The following is a 21613-nucleotide window of genomic DNA, read 5'->3' on the forward strand; positions in this document are numbered from 1 at the left end:
TAATCAAAGGTTATAACGCGGAAATTCCACTCTTCTCTTTCCATCTTACCTCGCACAGCCTCTCTAAATTTTACAAGCATGGAAGTAAAAAGGAGGGGCCCTTGATATACCTTGTTGAAGAATCGTTGACCTATGAAGGGCATAAACCATTGAACGATGCGACCCAAATATTTACTGGGAAGTCGGAAAAAGGAATCTTTGTCTGTGACAAAATAAACATGATAATAAGACAGGTTGCATAAATCATGCTCTTGAGGCTTTCAAAGAAAGAAAAAAATCTTGATTGTCTATAAAAGGAATATAACTAAGTTTTCCAATGCTGTCTACCCAGAATCCGGTTCGATCGTATAGTTCGTGATTAAATTTTCACAGTCTCAACGTTACTTCAATTAGGTGTATGTAAGAAACCTGAGAAACGTTCTATTAACGATTCCCTTCTGTTTGAAGCCTTACTATCGGGTACTATTGAGCAATATTATACTGTTAACATCTGTGATAGACATCAATCAAAACTATTTTAGCAGAAACGTTTAATTACTAATAGCCTAATAATTTTACATTACCGAATAACTTTTTTTAACCTAAATGATATGTGAATAGTATGTACACAATTTAATATTTGTAAACTTATAAAATTTCTCGTACAAAAATCGTTAAAATCTGAATTGCGAATTAAACTAACTTAATGTACTTCAATTAATCCTTTAGAAGGTTTTTTTGTAGGATTTTTTGAAACCCAAAGAAAGAAAGAGATCTGGTGGAAAATATTTGCGCCACCAAACCTAAAAATTTATTAGAAAGGGAATTTAACTAACCATCCGTATTAGCAAAAAACCGCTCGGCTTGTCTTCAATTTTGAACGAAAAATAGAGTAGAGTAAGTTTCGAATAAAGGACAGTTCTTAGGTTCAGAAGGGAAGAAACTTTTTACTGAACAACTCAACACCTGACCAAAAATAAACGGTTACAGAGATAAAAACAAAATCCTTTTCCCCTTGTCACCACAAAAAGAAATATTGAATTTCAATGCTTAAGTCTTCTTTGATTTCTTCCACTTTTTTTCTGATTTGATGTGAATGTAGCAAGAATACATAGCTTTCAAGAAAATGTTAATTGCTTTGAGATTTCTTAACACGAAGTGAAAAGTTCAAACGTACCATTATGCGCATCGCTTTCATAGGACTCGCTTTTTCAAACAAATCTAAACAGGTAGCTATTGGAATGATTTTACTAAACCCGTGAAATAGTTATTACACTCTTAGATTTTATTAGACACTAATTCCATTTTTTTCCTAATATTTTTTTTTTTTAATTCCATTGTATTTATTTGTTTAGTTTTGACTATTACGCATACTAACTGGTAGATAGAGCAGTTTTCAATTGAGTGTCGTAAAACCAAAACCAAAGTAATTACTCTGGCCAATCACAAAGGACACAGACAATCCAGTGAACCAATCAAAACTCGAAGCAAATACATTAGCTGGCACGGGCGCGGGAAAAGGGGGGGGGGCAATTTTTTTTTTTTTTTTTTTTTTTTGGTAGAAAGTGGGGGCGGTTTTTTTAAATCAAAACAAATAACAAAAAAAAAAAAAAAAAAAAAAAAATTTTTTCACAAAAAAAAACCTAGTATTTTTTCACGGGTTAAATGAAATCACTCAATCTGACGTCTGCACTTGTCAGGTCGCGTAAGGTAATAATTATTTATATACACTGGTTGCCATGAAGATCAGTTCACGGCCATTGATAGATCTGGAATTTCTCATCACTATCGAGTTATAAAATACTTCTGATTCTTTTTCCGTTGACCTCTAACGAAGCATTGTTACTGTATTATTTTCTGTGTCAATGGTGTGTGTGGGTGGAGTTCCGAGGTGCAACTCCCTCGAAACGCCATCTCTTTTCTCCAGTTTTTTTCATTCAAGCTACGTTTTACTACTAATTAGGCGTTTTTATGTTGAAATCTCAAAACCTTATTTACCCATTACACCAGAAAAATAAGGTTAAGGTAGCGCGACTTTAGTAATTCAGATGCCTGCTTGTCCTTTCAGTTCGCAGCCATAATTTAGATGTCACGCATTGCTTCTCCCTGGGAGAAATGTTTCGTGACAATCTACAGCAGGTAACGCAAGAGTTGAATTTGAATTGTGTTACTTTCTAGCATACCACGGCCTGCTGAATCGCATTTCCCAAGCATCTATGAATTGTTTTAGTTAAAAATGAATATTTTTCCGTTTATACATAAGATGGCACTTGTATCTCTCTTTTGCGTGCAGAATTCGTCACATGATAGAAGCTCCTGAGGAATCTGCGTCCAGGGTCTTAAGTCGTTTCAGGATTGTTTCGTTGAGCTTTTTACGGTCGCGGTCGACTTTCTTCAAAGTTAAGATCTTTTTCTTTCCCGTGTCCATCATCCTACGACAAAGAAAAATTATTAGATCAAAATAAACAAACAGCAGAAACGCAACCAGGTTCCTCGTTTTTGTAAACTCAAACTCGTATTCCTGGTACACAACTTTGGGTATAAAGTGTTCTCAGTGGAAAGCTCCCTCTAAGGAACACGTCTGCCCGGAATTTATGGTAGTTGTTTTCAACCTTGCCAAGTCTTCAACTTGTTGAATGCAACTTCCACGATTCCCTTCAAGTAAGACCACTAAGAACAATGCGAGCAGTCTCTTTCTTTTCTTATTAGCGTGCGACGCGAAAACGCGAATGCGACCGACGAAGCCGCGAGCCACGTGAAGGGCGTGCGCGTACCTCCTCGTTTTTCCTCTCATTTGCATAATTTCAACTCTTTTGATCGCGCGTAGCATTTCAGGAACAAAAACCGACTGGTCTGGGAACTAAGTTTCTTTTACCCTCTCGTGATAGCTTGCAACTGACAACGTTGAAACAACCTTTCACTATCACACTTAAAGCACTTAATAAGGTGACTCTATTATATATGCACGAAACCGTTTCGTGCTAGCTTGACCTATCGAGTTTTAATACTTTTTCACACATTACTTACTTCTCAAGGAGTTTCGCTACAATTTGCGGGTTGACTCTACTGTATTTACTTGTCGTTGAGCCGTGATCAGCAAAATACGTGGACCAGTCTGCATTTAACAGCAAGTCTACCAACTGAAAAAAACAGAAAACAAACATCATTCTAGACTGAAAGCAGTTCATCTTCTCCCACAAGGATCGTACAGCCGCGGGCGAGAGGTGAAAAAACATGAAAGATGAAGGTATGAATGGACAAGACACAAGAAAGAACAAATACATGTATAGAGAGGTACAGCATGAAAATGACGTTCAGCTAATCACAAGTCATCAACTGTACCTGTCTGAGTTCCAGAAATGTCATCTGAAGTGTACCGTCACTTATTCCTTCTACAGGATTCGAATTGACAAACTCTGAAAAGAAGAGAAATTATAAACGATATTGGAGAAATTTTCAACATTTTCAGAATTAAAAACACCTTAACATACCTCGAAAGTATATGGCTAATGAATCAAAGTACAGTCTGCAAAGTTGGCGTTTGCGGTTAAACTGCCGTTGTAAAAGAAGTCTGACCATGTTAGCGAAATACAAGAACGATAAATAATAACTACCTTCACACTTTCTTATGTCCTGGTTGAACCCGTCCAGGCCATACGAGTTCATATGTTTCACCTGGAAACACGAGAAAAAACAAAAGGTCGTTGTTACTCACAAAATGCATTTTGACAAGACATATAAACATTTCTAGACTGTTCACAGTCCCCTACTTTTCCGTGAAGTACGGAAAAATAGGGGACTGTGAACAGTCTAAAACATTTCAAACCTGAGGTATTAACTTAAATCATAGTTAATAGAGGAAAATGGTTAGGAAGCCCGTCGAAGTTCTTTGTTATAGGTTATTGTTCGCTATTTTGGGGGTTGACCGTGCACAAAACCTGACAAAATACAATAGGTGGTTACGTGTGTTCAAGCAACAAACCAATAAAAACATTTGGATTACGTAACTCATGCATAGTGTATGAGAGCAAAACAAGAGATGTGCACGGTCATGGACCTTCCAACCTAAGTCTTGGCCTCATTGTTTGCTCCTTTGATGTTTGCCGGGCTTCCTAACCATTTCCCTCTATTAACTATGCTTAAATAGATACATATAGCAACAAATAACGGTTAAAAACCTAGAAACGCCCTTTTCAAGGTTGAATGCTTTCAATAACTACCATGACTTTAAGGGACTGTGTCGCGGCTGAGTTAAGGAGGCTCGATGTAGTTTTTTTAGCCGAAGGGTGGTTGTTTTGAAAATTAAAATTATCTAGGAAGCCAATGTTCGATTTTTGCCAAAATACACCATAATGATCAAATATGACCAAATTTTAATTTTTTACTCGTCACTTTGTCACAAAGGTTACCATAGCAACCATTGACGTTTTCTTTTGTTCTCAAACAAGCTTGGTTTTCTCGAAATCTAGACTGACACTTGGTATTCATTTTTTGATATGTTCAAGTACAGTAGATTTACTACCTGTGCTCAAAATTTTAGGAAAATCTGTAAGAGCGCTTTAGAGTAAATCAAGAATGAAGTTTTTGGTATTTTCTTATAATTTCTTACAATCGGCAGTCGATATATTTTAACAAATTAAAGCAAAAAGTCTTTCGCTTTTAGTTAATGGTCTTTGATGGTGTAAGTATTTATATTTCAGTGAGAGAAACTGTGCTCAAATAATACGAAACGATTTTAAGGCGCCTATTTTATATTAAAACGGTGTTTTTCTGAAAATTTCATTCTTGATTTACTTGAAAACGCTCTTACAGATTTTTCTAAAATTTCGTCAACAGTTAGCCAATCTCCTAAACTTTAAATAATCAAAAAATAAACACCAAGTGTCAGTCTAGATTTCGAGAAAATCAAGCTTGTTTGAGAACAAAAGAAAACGTCAATGGTTGCTATGATAACCTTTGTGACAAAGTGACGAGTAAAAAATTAAAATTTGGTCATATTTGATCATTATGGTGTATTTTGGCAAAAATCGAACATTGGCTTCCTAGATAATTTTAATTTTCAAAACAACCACCCTTCGGCTAAAAAAACTACATCGAGCCTCCTTAAGTTTATTTTATAAAGTTTTGCCGAATACTTGCTATGAAACTTACTGTTTGAAAAGAAATTGATAGCTTCATTGCAACCAAATGTGTCTCCCTGGCTTCATAATTTAAAGTTTTAAGCAAACGAGACTAACTTTGAAAACTGTTCAGCCCAACAATATTTTAAAAACCCATATCATAATCTATTTCGATCTTCGTCACATTTGACCATCCGTACCTTCTTTTGTATTTGCTGTGTTATTGAAATGTTCCTTATTTTGATATTTCACCACATTTGATGGTCATTTCCTTTGACTAAATTTGTCTAAAATCTGTGACACAGTCCCTTTAAGAAGATGACACTCATACCTCGTCATCCAGTAACATCTCTCTGAGCTTTGTGGCTAGATATTTACATGAAGACATACACGCCGTCTGTGCCACGTTACCCTGCAAACAGAGAGATAAAATAAAGAAGCAAACAAGTTACAGGGTTAAAACGGTTAAAGATGATTTCCAGTCCGTACTGCGCAATCTCCGCCTGCAATGTGTGTGAGTCTCACAAACAGAAGAATGTTTACTAGCAAAAATAAAAATTCCGGGACAAAACTTACCTTTTTCTTCATTATTAACGTCAGATATCCTTGCAAAACAATAATAACGAGTTTAGGAAGCTCGACGGTATTTCAAACGGACGTTTTAGCTCATCGTGAATTCTTGAACGAAACGATCCGTAATGGCGAACTAAAAAACTTCATGTACGCTATCACCGAAGTGTAACGTTTCAACGAATTCAAAACAAAAATGAAAACAAACCCTGAGTCTGCGCAGTACGGACTGGAAAGCAGACAATAAAACGGTTTAAACACAGGCATCTTACCGGCAGTGTAGAGAAGTTTAAAAACGTGGTATGGAGATAGTCCAACAGATCCACTAGATAGCTACTGGCGTGTAATCTGGAGTTCGCTGGAACCCAGTTATAATTGGCTGAAAACAAACAATTTGGAATTAGTTAAAATCTTTTATTTTATATAACAAAAGCCTCAAACATCATTTGAGCTAGGTCATCAGTCGAGACGGCTCAAACCTTGAAGTTACATTTTCTTAACTGAATATTCGACGATCATTTATGGCGCGTTTAAACAGACACAGAAAACTATGGTAACATGTTTCGTTCCTCATTAAACCTTGAATTTGTTTTGCAGAGGACGGCTGAGAAATGTTCAAAGATTTATAACGCCATTTTGCTGCTCGTTAAATCTTTTGTTAGCCACCTTCTCGTTGCCGTTGCTGTCTCGTTTGCATACAGTCCCCAATATCATTACTGTTTTATGCTTCTTTTGAAAGGGGGGTTTTCTTCTTTTGAGGGTTTTTTTTTCTTTTGAAAACGATTTTTCGTTATGCAACGACGCCCAACCGCGAATTTCAGTCAGCAGAAGTTAAAAAATTTAATGCTGACTGCATGAGAAGAATGTCGCGAGAGACAAACGGGCGGCAAAATATCGAAGGTCAGTACAAAAAGTTTAATATTGTTTTTCTTACAAGGGTTTTATGGATAGTTTTTTAAACAGCATGCAGCAGAAAAAAAACCTTAACCTAAAAGAAATTAACAACTTTCGAAACAGTTCCAACACAGTGAGATATTAAAAATTTGTCAAAGGTTAAAATTCGGGAGTGTTGTACGTTTTACTGTAAAGGTAACAACGCTATGTAAAGGAGATACATCCGTTCAAGTTTTAGTAATTTATATTTATACGCACCTAATTCTATAAATTCCTCTATTTTCATGTTGAGTCTGTCGTAAACCTGTTGCTCTGCCTCAGCTCTCATATCCTGATAAAATGAAACAAGCATTTCTATTCACAACACTGGATCACATTATTAGAAAGAATCACTAGAAAAAAAAATGAAAAAACAAATATGTACATTTACAGCATAACCGAAACAAAACTGACAAACACCGACTTAAACTTTTTTTTTCTGTTAAGTCTCCGCTACTATCTCTCATCTCCACTTAAAATGAGCCCCCAGGGAACTCAATAGAGTTTTTACCTGTAACCGACATTTTACGGAGCACTAACTTGACTCACCTTGAATGTGGACAAGCCGTAAACCCGTGAAACGTTGATCCTTTCATTGGAGGTGCTACGATTAAAACGAAATAAAATTTCAAGTCGTTGCAACGGTTGGCGTTATGGTTCGCTGAACAAGACTTTTAAGCGCTTAGGTAATGAAATGCCCCGTTTAAGGGTGTTTTCAGTGACTCGTTTTTACGTACAATTCGAGAGAAAAGTCTTAGGACACTTCACCGTTTCGATGCAAAATGGGCGTTGTCCTCACGTTCCCCTACCCACCCCCAATGCAATGTTGATTTGTATCCATCCAACCATGCGACAATATATCAACATTGTTTTAGGGGTGGAAGGGGGGGGGGGGGGGAGGGAGAGAAGATAGATTCGGACAATGACTGCTCACCTTGAAGGGATTTGTAACTAGGCGTTATTTTGTTAAGTGTCCCAATGACTTTTGCCTCGAATTGAAAGAATCAAGCAGATATTTTATGCCAACTGAAAATGCTTCTAATGTTTGCTAATTTGAACTTGATCTTAAAGTTGACCATACTTTCGTTCAGTCTTGTCTCAGCTGTCTGTACCTTTACCTTCAGGCAAACTTTATACTTGAAACCTAAGTAAATACGTTCCGTCCATCAACAATAACAATATTCTCCTTACCCCGTCACAACAGTAACATATTCTTCAAGATGAACGCACGCCGCTTCTAAATGAATTGTGTTGATGGACATTTGAACAAGCTGAGTAAAAGAACATTTTTAAACACATAAGAAATTATCTTGTTACCGGATTTGCTATAACAAAGCTAAAGCTTACACATCAGCTTTTATAACACAAACGACAGTTTATTTAAGTTTTTAACATCCAAACGATAGTATCTTTAAAAAAGATAGACAAACCTGTGGAATTGACATCGTTGGTCTTCTAATAATGGATGTGATACAACCTTAAAACAAACATTCAAATTATAAAGTGTCACGGCTGTGTTTAGTCTATTTTATTAAGTTTTGCCAAGTACTCGCTATGAAACTTAATGTTTGCGAAGAAATTACCTGTATGGATCTAAATGACAAAACCATAGCTTCGATTATTACAAACAAATATGTCTCTTGGGCGTTCTAATTAAAAGTTACAAACAAACGAGATTAACTTTGAAAACTGTTCAGCCTAAAAGTTTTTCAAAAACCCATATCGCAAACTGTTTTAATCTTCTTCGATTTTTTAATGAATGAATGATATAGGTGCTTATATAGCGCATTTGCAAAGCTCAATGCGCTACACAGTTAGAATTTTAATGGATGAGACCGGACATCAGCATATCAGGCGCCTTTGGCAGCCGCTATCCGTCCATGTATATGATCTCATCACACCACCCAACCCATAGAATAGAAACAGACCACAACACCGGGAACTTCGCGCCCTACTCTTTACGATGAGTGTGTGGGTTCTTTAACGTCTCCTGCTGATTGTAACACTGAAGATGCAGGAGACGGGGCCTACGTTTTATCGTCCTTATCCGGCGAGAAGACTAGAACGTCTACTATTTTTGTCCATTCGTACCTTCTTTTGTACTTACCGTGTTATTAAATTGTTCCTTCACTGTTTCAAGTGGTCATATCTGAGACAGTTCCTTCAATTCGATTTTTATCTTTATATCACTTATGCTGTAATAACGTCAAACATAGAGAAACTCACCATTTAGTGTTCTTGTTAGTAGCAAATTTGTTGATTTCCGCACTGAATCTCCAATCTCAGTTTGACTAAGGGAAATAAGTAAACACACACCATGAATTCAACCTTGTGTACAGGATACAAATTAAGAGCTACATTAGAAGAAACAGAAACGAAAAGCTGAACAAGTTTATAGGACTAAAGAATGACCAACTGTGGTGAATTTTACCACCTTCTGAAAAGAAATGAACAACAAGAAACATACGTATATACAGTATACATTTGTATAGTACCTGACATTGAGGTTTTCGTTGAATTTTAAACATGAATGGATGTAGTGTTTGACCTGTGAAATAAGACAAGCAGTATAAAGGCCTATTGGAAATGATGTGGTTTAGTCAAAATGACAATAGAATACCGTATCTTCTTGTTTGTGAGACAAGTAATACATTTCACTGTGTACCTCTTGATAAACTTTAACCACACCCGCAGAAAATGGGAGCTGCCTTGGAAAAGGATCCTAGAGAAACAAAAGTAACCTTGAGAAATGTACCTTCTATGTACATGTATTCTGTCCAGCCACATACAAACACTATATGCACAGGTTATTCAAAATAGGTTGTCGGAAAAAAGCAAAAAAGTACAAGCAACAAGACCGAAAGGTAGTGTGGGTAGAAGTAGAGAGCTAATGTACGCGAATTTGCCTGTTTTCTTTCTCTTCACACACATGGAAACAAGGTTATTTTAGCCACGCTGAATTTTAGTAAAATTTTTTAAAACTCAAAGACATGCGACAGTAAAAGTAAAGCTACAGAAAAAGGCCTAAGAGGAAAAAAAATTCTTTATGTGCAAATATACAAACTTGTACATTTCCTCTAAGCCAAAATGCAAAATTTAAGTGAATACCTAGACCACCTTTCGGTCTTGTCGCATGCACTTTTGTGCTTTTTTCCAACAACCTTTCTCGAATTAGCTGTATACATATAAGATAATGTAAACTATATGTAAATTCGCCTATGAGTACCTTTGCAAATTCTGTGTCATCAAAAGGAAATTCCCTCAAGACGTCATTGTATTCACTCTCATCTTGGCAGCTCATTGGTGTATAATTATCTTCATCAAAAATTTTTCTTGAATATGGCAAAATGAACAGTCAGCATGCGTCACAAACAGTAAAACAACGCATTTGATATAAAGTCTCTTTTCTGTATATGTTTTGCATAATACCTCCCTGTCACATGAACAATTGAAACCAATCAGAATCGGAGAAAAATTAGTGGTGAACTATAACACCTTATACAAATTGAGAGCGAAAAATCTATTTGTTTTTAGTACAATTCTCACTAAAGTACACCCAATAAAACTATTTCCAATTATTTTCCTGCAGTCTAGATTACAATACAATCTTCACACATTCCGAGCTCTTGCGAAGTCATATACTTATGGCTAATAGCATAGTAGTAGAATTATACTAAAGAGGTTTAGTATTTATGTTTTTATCAATGGAAATGAAATACTGGTCAGTACATACTTGAATACAGCGTCCCAATCTTTTGATAAAATTTCATTGTACTGATGCCTAGTAAAAAATAAAAATAATAATAATAATAATAATATAAAAAATAATATTATTACAAACATCAAGTATTCTGTTTTAAAGATGAATTCCAGTCCGTACTGCGCAATCTCGGCTGCAATGTTTATGTGAGCCCACACGAAGGAATGTTTACAAGCACAACTAAAAATTCCGCGACAAACTTACCTTTTTCTTCATAATTAACGCCAGATATCCTTGCAGAACAAATAATAACGAGTAGAGGAACCTTGACGCTATTTCAAACTGACGTTTCAGCTCATCGGAAATTCTTGAACGAAACGAACTGTAATGGCGGACTAAAAAACTTCATGTATGCTGTCACCGAAGTGTAACGTTTCAACGAATTCAAAACAAAAACGAAAACAAACCCCGAGTCTGCGCAGTACCGACTGGAAATCAGCGTTAACCTGTATTTCATAGCTCACCAACCTCCCTTCACTACAGCCACATTGTTAATTTAACCAGATTTTGGTGGCCCATTAGTGACCAGATCAACAGGTTTCAACTGTAATTCATTTTTTTTTTTGGTAAAAGCAGTATAAAACACACTCTGTATGATGGACTAAAAGCTCACCTCATTTCAAGAAGGACATCAAAAATTTTATTTACATTAAATCCAAAACCCTGAAAATAAAAGAAGTAAAATTATTTTGATTCTAATTATTTTGTGTCTGCAAAAAATTGCACCAATCCAGGCAATTGAATAATGTAATGTGTTGTTGATTTTGTTACCTGAAAGCATAATGATCACATTCATACATTATGTAGACAGGCTCCATGTAGTACCTACCGACAATGTGTGACAGAACCACACAATAAGTTCCTTTACTTTTAAGAGAAGTGAAGGCTCTTCACAGTAAGCCTACAACACAACAAAGAGATCAGTCAGTGTCTGGGACTGCAGACTGCAAAACATTCATATATTTTTTTTTTATGAACAAGCTCTGTCTTCGAACAAGACGTGTGAAGCCAATGTCAAAACAGAGAGCGGAACTGGGGAGAGACGACTCACACGCCCTTGGCGACGGTATGAGGTTTGCAAGATGATCAGCACTCTGCAACTCAATGATCGCTGCATTGTGCCTTCAATTTAAGCATTATTGTTCAACGATTTCAGAGAGAAAAAACAACTGTTTAGCAGTCTCGTGTAATTGTTCATTTGAATAAAGTGAGTGATGTTAGCAAGTCATACAAGTATACTAAATCAGTTTAGGATCAATTTTTTTTATTATTTTAACCCTTTAAGGGGCAATGGTTTATCCTTGGAGGAGTAACTGGTTTTTTTTGTCCACGTCCTGCCTCCCTTAGGAATCCAAAATGCTTACTCTTCTTACCGATTGTGTACATGTGATGAGCACAGGCGCAATCTTGTTTGCTGCCATTTCCCAAAGATCATCAACAGTTGACCTGAAATATTGTAGAAAATTGTACATGTACATCTGTATGACTGATGATTGACAGCAAACAAGTCAGAGCAGTGGACTTCTCAGAGAACATTTAATAAAATTTCCAAATTCCAGATACAAGTCATTTTGTGGAATTACAGTTTTTCAAGCCTCCAAGGAAAATGGAAACTGGTTTGAGAATATGAGAGTTTGAGAAATCAGGGAATGAAATGCAGTGTTCTGAAGCAAATTAAAGGAAATTGACTTTTGGTTCAAGTTACATGTATTGAGAGGTATCAACCCTCCAAGTTAAGACCATTTTAGTCGCCATGGCGACTAACATTTTGGAGCTGACAACTAAATTTGAACCAAGGTCGCCAGCCTGGCGACTAAAATTGAGAGGAATGATTGAAAGCATCAGTTTAATTTGGTGACTAAAGTGTTTCACTGGCAACCAAAACTTGAGTAGTTGGTGGCCAAATGGCAACTAAGGAAAAAAATAAACTTGGAGGGTTGGGTACATGAAAAATCGAGGGTTTGAGTAATCAGAATCTCACTGTAAGTCAAAATGACCTATATGTCTTGAATGATTGCATGTTTATTCCAAACTTTTTGCCTTCTATATTATTAAATTGAACTGATTTTGAGTGTTTAATACCTTGTGACTAGACCCTTGGTTGTGTGCAGAATTATATCCTCAACAACAAAAAACCTTAAAACAAAGGAAGCAAAACATATAATTCAATTACCGGTATCTATAGAGCTGTAACATAGTGTAATTATTATTATGAAGTGGAACAAAATAATAAACTACATGGATAACAAGTGAGTCTTTCTCCATTTTAATGTTCATCGTTCAAGTTCTTTTCAAATTCACACATGTACATATTAAGTACTGATTCAGTAATCAAATGTGTATTTTACAGTTAGCAAACGCAGGGATTTTTTTTGAAATGCTAAGGTTTTGGTTGGAATTATCACTCATAAATATAAATTACATTTGTATTTATGTTATAAGTCCCCAATTAGCTATCCTTAGCTAAATACTCTGACACTTAAATAAAGTCTATGTATGTATGTCATGCCTAAGTCATTAAGATTTGTTAAAAAATAGCCTAATAGTATTGGCTTTTTAATTGTTGCTAAGGGTATTATGTGTGCATTATTTTCAAGATTCAGTGAGCAACAAGCATACAGTAAATACTGGTAGTCACCTTGCATTTCTTGTTCCAAAAAATGTTACAAATAACTTTAAAAACATTAATTTGCTCACCCTACAATTTGATGAAAATAAGACCTGTAGACCTCAAGGTTTCCATCCTGATTATGAATAAAAAAAACTTGTTGATAAATTCTGAATTTTGAAGAACTATGCATAGATATGCCCCTGAACTTTATTTTCATTTCAGTAACGTTTGATCCCCACTCTAACCACACCCATGAAAGACCACAATACTGAAGCTTCTCATAATGCAAAGGACTTTCTCCAAATTTTATTTTTCATTGATTAATTCATTTTACAATAAAAATTTGCAAAAAAAAAGAAACTGCGACCAAATTTGAATACGCAGGCGGACTCTATACATGCTAAACTCTTTGTTTGACATTGAACATTTTTCACTTCACAACTTTTATTAATTAATCTCTATTGTCTATTTTTTAGTATTTATACATTTAATCACATATTTTTTTTGCTTGATAATGACGTTAAGTCAACGTCGAAACGTCGTGGTCTTTTTAGAATTTTTTAAACGGAGTTTATAATGTTTTTAGGTAATGTATTATCGCAAATTTTTATTGTAAAGTGTTTTACTAAATCACTACTTATACGATTAATTTATTACAATGTATAAATTTCTTTGCCAATTAGTTGTCAGCAACCTGTAAAAAAAACCTTTCAAGTTTTTTTTTAGCAAACATGGTTAAATTGGGAAATTAAAAACAAAATTAGAGGAGTAAATTAAAAAGAGTCATCAACAGAATAATCACAGGAACAGTTTTTGTAAACACACCATGTACATATAGAATAAAATAAAATAGTAAAGAGTGGTTTTCACTTGAGTGTCCAAAGTAATTTGTATTTGCTTTGGTTTTCCATAACTATTGGTTTAAAAAAGGCACCACTTTCCCATCCAATCAGAAGTAAAACCAAATCCAATTGTGACTCACTTGTGCATTTTTACCTGCACTTTGCGCCAGACAAGATCACTAGATTGTTTGTGTCTTTTGTGATTGGCCAAAGTGATTACTTTGGTTTTTTGAAAACTGCATGCTCTTCAAACTTATGTTCAAAACTTACTCTAATTCCATGACTGAGTTCCATAGCAAGCCGTGCTTGCTTCCTTCTTTGTTTCCTGTAGTAATTATCAAAGATTTCTCTTTCTCCCTGTAAGATGAATATGTACAGTTATGTAGTTAATATTTTACAGCAAGGCAAGGCAAGGCTATATGGCTATTACGTTACTGCAAAACTACAAACTTAAGATATCTTTGTCGTAAATGAAAAGCTTTCAGTAACTTACTACAACAGTGAAAATGTACAAGCATTTGTAGACTGGAGAAAAATCCACCAAATCCTGAGCAGACTTGTCTAACTCCTAGAGACAAAAATGTTGTAACAAACCATGTCAATTTTGCTGTACTTAATTTGTATCGCCATTTCTTACATTGTGCATTCCTTCATGGTTTCGGTAACAATAAATTTTTTACGGGATGGGGTTGTTAGCCCCATGCCCAACCCTCCTCTTTAACCGGGGCTTGGGACTGGCTGGGTACACCTAATCTAGGCACACCCAGGCAGAGTTTTTCGCTTTTTGGTTGAGGCCTTATATGTATCTATGCACGAAGAGGAGTAAGGGGTGGGGGGGGGGGGGGGGCATTCCTTCATGTATAACCATTCAAATAGTCATACATGACCAAAAAACCTTCTCATGGAAGGTTTTTTTGTTTTGAATCCCCCTCCTCTCTAGAAACTCCAGTTAAGCCCCATACTTTCCTTTAAAAATTTTGGCTGTTGAGACCCCCATGGAATTTCCAGTGACCTTCCAAGGGGTGGGTTTGGATATTTTCTGGAACTGCACAATAGAATACAAGGTTCATGGTCCACTGATATTCATTTAAAATCTTGACAAAAGACTTACATGTAGTGAAGTCGAATAAATTTTTTTGTACTTACTTCATCCTCTCCTTTCTTCTTCAAACCAACACCAGGCATAAGTGTTAAGTTGTTCTTTTGTATTGCCTAAATAATAAATTACAATTTAAAAGTCAAACTCAATGTCACTTTTGCAACGCCACCACTAACCTGAGATCACGCGTCTCTTATTCTAATTCCATACCATGTAATAATTATTTATAGTCTCATGCAAACCAATTACCAGGCAATAATGATAGCCTGCACTAGATAATAAAACTGACCTGTTTCATTGCTATTGAACCCAACTTCTCAGAAACTTTCCTGATTTTTTCAAGAAAATCCTACAGGGAAAAAAAAACTTAATTTATCAATTGGTATTTAACTTTGTTACACTCCATCTTAAATTTCCACCATGACCACCACCACTCTCCAACCTAGACTTAATGTTGCTAACTGTTGCACATAGTACACTCAGTTGACGAATGTCTATGCAACAGAGTCAAACTTCAAGGATGCAAAACAACAAAAATACAAGCCCAATAATCATTCCTCTCACCCTGAGATCAGCCATTGATGCCTCTTTGATGTGCTTTCTAAGAACAGGAATACTTTCTTGCATGATCTCCGCAAATCTGAATCTGTCAATCAAACAATGAGAATGGATTGCATAAATAAAAGGAGGAGTCGCAAAGAAAGATAAATATGTTACAAGTTCAAAATAAAATCATGCTGGGCTATTCTACAGTTAAAGGACTTGCAATTGTAAAAAAGTAAAATCAAATAAACTTAACAATTTCATCCTCTGTCCTATTACTGCCTTCATTTTTAAAACATCTACAATGCAAAGTACCTTTTTATTCTTGGAAGATATGTATGTTCAAGCTGCTCCAGAGTTTTCAATGCTGGGTAATACCTGTAAAATAACACAGTGAATAGTGTATGTTATAATAGTCCTGACCCACACATGCTATGCGCGCCAACTTTACCCAAGTCAAAGGCGTGAGATAGCCATCTCCACAATTTTGAAGATGTTTTGACTATTTCCAGAAACTTCTGCAGATGTTATGATGATTTCCAAGCATTGCTGAAAAGTACCGAAGATGTTCTGGCGGCTTTCAAATGCTGCTGAAATGTGTGAGATTGACTCAAACACAAATAACAATGCTCAGTAATTTTCCGGATAATTTTTGGCCAAAATTGAATTGACTTTACATTTAATGGGTTTCAAGAGTAGGAAATTCAGATTTGTCGTCAGGCGTGAGAAATTGGTCTGTATGTGTGAGATTGATATTTTGGATCTGCAGGCATGAGAGTTGGCAGGTCTAGCATGCACAATGTATTGTGCCATCTGCACATGATATTAAACACATTGCATGCCTTTAATGTCAGGTAATAACATTTGATCTAGTTTGAATCTTGTTGTTAAATCATTTTGAATGTGAATAAGCATTCACCAAATACCTACACTGTCTATTAGGGAAAGATTTTCTTTTTTGTTAAATGTAAAGCAATGTACATGTATCAGGAACTGACCTTCTGTTTTTCATCTGATCTTTAAGTTTTGCATACATCTCTAGGACTGCAGGAAAATAAAACTTTTTTCTAATTTTATGAACTAGACTTCAAATTATTTACATTCTTAATATTTTCCTTCTAAAGTATTTGACTGTTCATACAATATAAAATATATTACGTTGTAGTGTAAAATGAATGTCACGTCAAACTTACTTCAAACTAGTTTGATTTGTATTTTTTTCTTTGTTTAAGGATTATGGTAATTTAGAAATCTGGAACAAAGGAAAATACAAAATAATCAAACTTGTTTGAAATCATTTTGTCCTGAAATTCATTTTAAACTAAAACACCTACAGTACCGCTCAAAAGTAAGTTACCACCTCTCATCTCGTTTCTCGCGAGACAAGAAACTCGTCTCGCGAGACGAGAATCTCATCGCGAGACGAGAATCAACGAAGCGGAAATGTCTGGAATAAATTACGGCAATTATCTTACGAGAAAACGATTAATCTCTCGCGAGAGTTTTCGCCGTTTTGTCAACTTAAGTTCGAAGTTTTTGCCTGGTTGGAAAGATTGCTGATTTGTTTGCAACGATCGGTTTGTCTTTTTTCACTCGTAAGAAAAGTTCCATTTGAGATGAATGTGCGTGCTCAATTCTTATTTTGACACTGGATTCGTAATCAGTGTTACGATTTCTACGGCTCGAGTCCCGCCAACGTGCTCAAACGTCACAAACATAACTACAATAATTTTACCGCCAACACGTGTGAAAAATGTTAGCTGGACCTTGTGAAGCCAAGTTTTTCGTGGCTGTAATAGCTTAACACATCGAAAATGGTCGTTGAAACCGTAATTTTTCAACGCTAGCAAACATGGATACAATTTTTCATTTCGAGAATGAAGCGAATTCTCTCAGAAACCCAGACATAAAGTAAATGGTTTGAACCCAGGAGTATCAGTAGTTCGTATAGTGTGATCGTCCGGGTGAGAGTAGTTCTGAGAAGAACTGTTGTTGGTGACTGACGCTTCGACAACCTGAGCGGAAGTCATCTTCAGAGTCAACTTGCTTGACATGCAGACATGCAGACATGCTGTGTAAATAAACAACTTGTCAATGTTTATAATTTTCATTACGTGTAACTACGAATACGGAGTTCGCTTGTAGTTCGCTTGTTCTGTTTTGCCTTTTAAGTTCTTGGTAACGGTTAAATTTCAGTTTGCGATAGCATATGTAACAAGTATTCGAAAGTGGGCTTATTGAACCGATCAAATATAATTTCTTTGGCTGCTATAGGGTTCAGACGAAATTTACCGCCAGAAAGCCGTGCAAAGATCGATCGATAAATTTCGAAGCGTTACTTTTCTTGACTGAAAACCCTGATTTAGATAGCCACGGACGAAATGATTTCGATTTAAAACATACAACTTTGAATAAGACTTTTGCTTTGGAATAAAAGCGATATTTGGGGAAGAAAGAACTTGCTTGAATGGCCAACATGTCAAACGTCGCATTATCTGTCTTCAACCAGAGGTAATCTATCCTAGGCGATGTTCGCTCGCTTATTGTTTCTACATTTATGGTTAACAATGGGTAATTAAAATCTCGAGAGAAGTTAGAGCTGTGAACTTGCAGTTTTTACAAGCGTCTTGCGAGACGAGTGTCTCGTCTCGCGAGACGAGACTGAGAGGGTGGTAACTTACTTTTGAGCGGTACTGTACATGTCTTCCTGTAAGTGGAAACCCTTGGAGCCTGAAAAAGGGTCCAATAAGGAGAAGTGTCCGCTGATAGGTTAAGTCTGCATATGAGCCTAGTGACTCATCAGGCTGGAGCTTATCCTGGCTTCCATAGGAAGAGACTAGGAGTATCCCTGGATGTAATGCTACTCCATTGCAGGATAACCCCCCAGCATTAAATTTGCCGTTACCCATTTATACACCTGGGTGAAGAGAGGCACTATGAGAGTAAAGTGTCTTGCCCAAGAAAACAACACAGTGCCCTGGCCAGTGCTCAAACACAGACCACATGATCCGGAGTCCAGTGCACTAACCATTTAGGCCACCACGCCTCCCACAATGCTAATAGGAGGTAAAGATTGAAGTGTTCACTTACAGAAGATGTCTGGGGTACATACGGGGTACGTAATTAGAATTACATGTGATATTTTTCTAAAGTATCTACCAGTAGTACCTGGTAAACAAAGGCTGAGGGTTTCTATTGCTGATACAATGTTTCTTTGAGTCGTGCGACACTGTATTAGATTTTCACACTTGCTTGTCAGCTATAAAGTAAAAGAAACACAACTAAAATTAAAATTCCTGGAACTACATTTCAACAGATCCTGTTATCATTTATAAATAATTACTGTATTCCACTATTCTAGAATTCAATCAGCCTCGTAATACGACTATGACTCAAAGTGTCTCACTGACTTTTTTCTTACAGCAAAACTTAATGAGCTTATAAGCATGTAATCTAATTTGTTTTCTTTGTATACAGACCTCACGTCCTGATTCTTGCATGGATTCATTCACTTCTTTTATTTTGATCTGATTTTGTATATAAAAAAAAGTTGGAATGCATTTATTATTTTTTTACTAATTTAGTCTTCGCAAAGTGCAGCATAGTCATTACCAACTGCTGTGTACTCACTAACAGCATAATAACTGGCAAGCAAGGGGAAAGTTCCATCACAGCTGAAGCTGATTGGCACTTGATAGACCCAGTGTCTCTGTATTAATTAGTGGTTTGGCCCAGTAGTTCAAAGGGTGGATAACACTTACCATTGGAGAAGTCACTATCCACTTGTATAAGTGTTATACAAGAAAAAATCATTAATCATCATTCACTCAAATGCAACTACAGTATTCATTTCTTTTAAAATTTAGACTAGTGGGAGGATGGAATGACACAGCAGTGAGTGAGAACTGTCACCTCATGTACAGGAATGTGTCAAATTCCTGAAGGTGTCTACAATTAAGAAATTACTCTAAATGACAATTATTTTTCAGTTCCTGCATCACTTTCTATTCCAACACACATAATCAAAGTCTTTAAAATCCAACATGAATCTACTGACATCCTTACAACCACAACATTTGTAAGTTATGCAGAATGTTGTTGACAATAAAGAAATCGAAACTTACCGGTACATGTAATGTACATGTAGCTAGAGGGTGCGATTAGTTATAAACGGGATCAGAAATTGCAGGGAATAATCTTGTTAAAGATAAATTTCTTTAAGTGGCAGTGCATTAAAATACCTTAAGTTTCCGTGCTTCTCCGCGCACTTTGAGTAATTCATTTACAGACTCGATGAAACCTTGATAGTGGTAGTTGCACATCCGTTCGATGTCCTTGTCGTGAACTCGTATTCGTTCCTCCAGCTTATCCATAAACTCAGTATGTTGCTCTCCATCATAGACGGCTCTAAATCAGTTTTGGAAACGAAATATGGGGAAAAAAGATGAGGCAGATGAAACTTCCTCCGCCTACTAGCTGAAGGTTTATCTGTGACAGGATATCAAAGTAGACAAATCTATTCACCTCAATGTTGGTCCTAGTAGACCGTCACTCGATTCAATCTCCGCTAACAGGTGTTCGACATGAGAGCTTGATACTGTTGGCTCCGTAGCCATCGCAGTTGTATATACCTGCTTGTTCAAGGTCACGTTATATATGGCTGCAAGAAAACACAGCCTAAAACATCCGCCATCTTGAATTGATATCTGGGGATTGTTTGAGCATGCGTGGCAGCTGTTTCCTGTTGCTGCCTCGTTTTCGCGCTAAAAATTATCCAAGGGTCTGGGAACGAATTTGAAAGAATCTTATGTAATTTCTCGAAGACGAAGTGAAAATTTTCACGTGCAATTTTTCCTCGTTTTACTTTACGTTTTGTAGACTCAGCCAAATGTCGGGAGAAGCAGTGAGTGTTCCAGTCGTTGCACCCCTTGAAGAAAAGCCGAAAGAGGAGAAGAAGAAGCTAAAACCATGCTGTGCTTGTCCAGAAACGAAGAAAGTGCGTGATGCTTGCATTGTAGAACGCGGTGAAGAAAATTGTGGCGAACTTATCGAAGCACATAAAAAGTGTATGAGGGAGATGGGATTCAACATTTAAACTGGACACAGATTGTTTTGACGAAGTTGATTTTTACCGGCTGGGATCAAGGATCAAACTTTTGTTCATGGACACATCTTTGCTTGAAGTGCGCATGCAAGTTGTATGATGCAACCATCGTAAACATTTTAAAGCTTGTAAAACTTATACCTGCGAGTCCGGGTGACAGGTGACAGTGAAGCCATTGGTTTGGAAATCGAGGAGACTAAAATGCTTATTATGATGTGCCTAATCAGCTGAAATTTCTGAGTGACAATGTTTGTTTCATAAAGGACTGCTCACTGCTAAAGGCAAAAAGTGCTGGAGTGTGTGGGGGGGAGGGTAAAAATGCTCAATGTACCCCACCCCCTTGAAAATAAAAAGAACCATGATTTTTTTTTTAAGAACATGATGCATAAAAAGAAAACTACAAAAAAGCTTTTACCTCTATACCTTTCTGTCGCTTTTTTCCTGAGTACTCCCAACTTTTGTATTATTAAGAATGTAAAAATGAAAGTGGCACATATTTCTTCAATTAAATGCCCATGGTTGGATTATTTTTCAGTGCTAGGAAATGCTACTGATATCAGCTTTCCTGGTTCTTCTGTTAAATGTAAACTATACTCAATTGAGGAAGTGATACAAAGCTCAGGCTCTATTTTGACACCTCTCTTATGTCTGGTCTTCATCCCTACCTGGGAAAAGACCCTCTTGGGAAAAGTGTGGGCTCTTGAACCACGGCTTGTACTCCAGCTACACACAATATAAATATGTGGCAGGTATAATGTATGGTAACATACAGTAGAACCCCGATTTCTTGTTCCTACTGGCAGAGGCCTCTTTTCAAAGGAAAAGATGCCTCTGCTAGCAGGGAAGATTTCTTGAATCTACAGGGGAGTTAATTAATAATTTACGGAAGAGTACCATCTTAGGGAAAGGAAAATTGGTTTGACAAATAAGGAGGTTTGAGAAACCGAGGAGTTTGAGAAATCGGGATTCTACTGTATATCTTCAGTGAAATATGCTGAATGTGTTTCTTTTTAGAAACTTGGATAAATATTTGTGGAAATGAGGTGGACCAA

At 36.4% G+C, this 21613-nt stretch overlaps 1 protein-coding gene across 1 annotated transcript; it reads right to left on the reverse strand.

Annotated features, from left to right (window-relative positions):
- Positions 1-1906: 1906 nt before the first annotated feature.
- On the reverse strand, positions 1907-20160 carry LOC144643658 (exocyst complex component 6B-like). The gene is made up of 31 exons (XM_078502977.1): positions 19982-20160; positions 19699-19864; positions 18937-18984; positions 18626-18716; positions 16456-16501; positions 15773-15835; positions 15479-15560; positions 15204-15263; positions 14962-15027; positions 14309-14383; positions 14086-14172; positions 13060-13106; positions 12445-12498; positions 11736-11808; positions 11192-11263; positions 10976-11025; positions 10336-10383; positions 9829-9934; positions 9268-9324; positions 9098-9150; positions 8829-8893; positions 8033-8079; positions 7794-7873; positions 7152-7206; positions 6822-6894; positions 5942-6048; positions 5431-5511; positions 3594-3654; positions 3322-3395; positions 3007-3119; positions 1907-2411 (listed from the first exon to the last, which is right to left on the reverse strand). Exons 1-31 carry the CDS (start codon positions 20071-20073, stop codon positions 2279-2281), a joined length of 2325 nt encoding a protein of 774 aa, XP_078359103.1. The 5' UTR covers positions 20074-20160; the 3' UTR covers positions 1907-2278.
- Positions 20161-21613: the final 1453 nt, after the last annotated feature.

This window comes from Oculina patagonica, chromosome 2 (genome assembly GCF_052425735.1).
Source record: "Oculina patagonica isolate OP01 chromosome 2, crgOcupat, whole genome shotgun sequence".
Taxonomy (NCBI): domain Eukaryota; kingdom Metazoa; phylum Cnidaria; class Anthozoa; order Scleractinia; family Oculinidae; genus Oculina; species Oculina patagonica.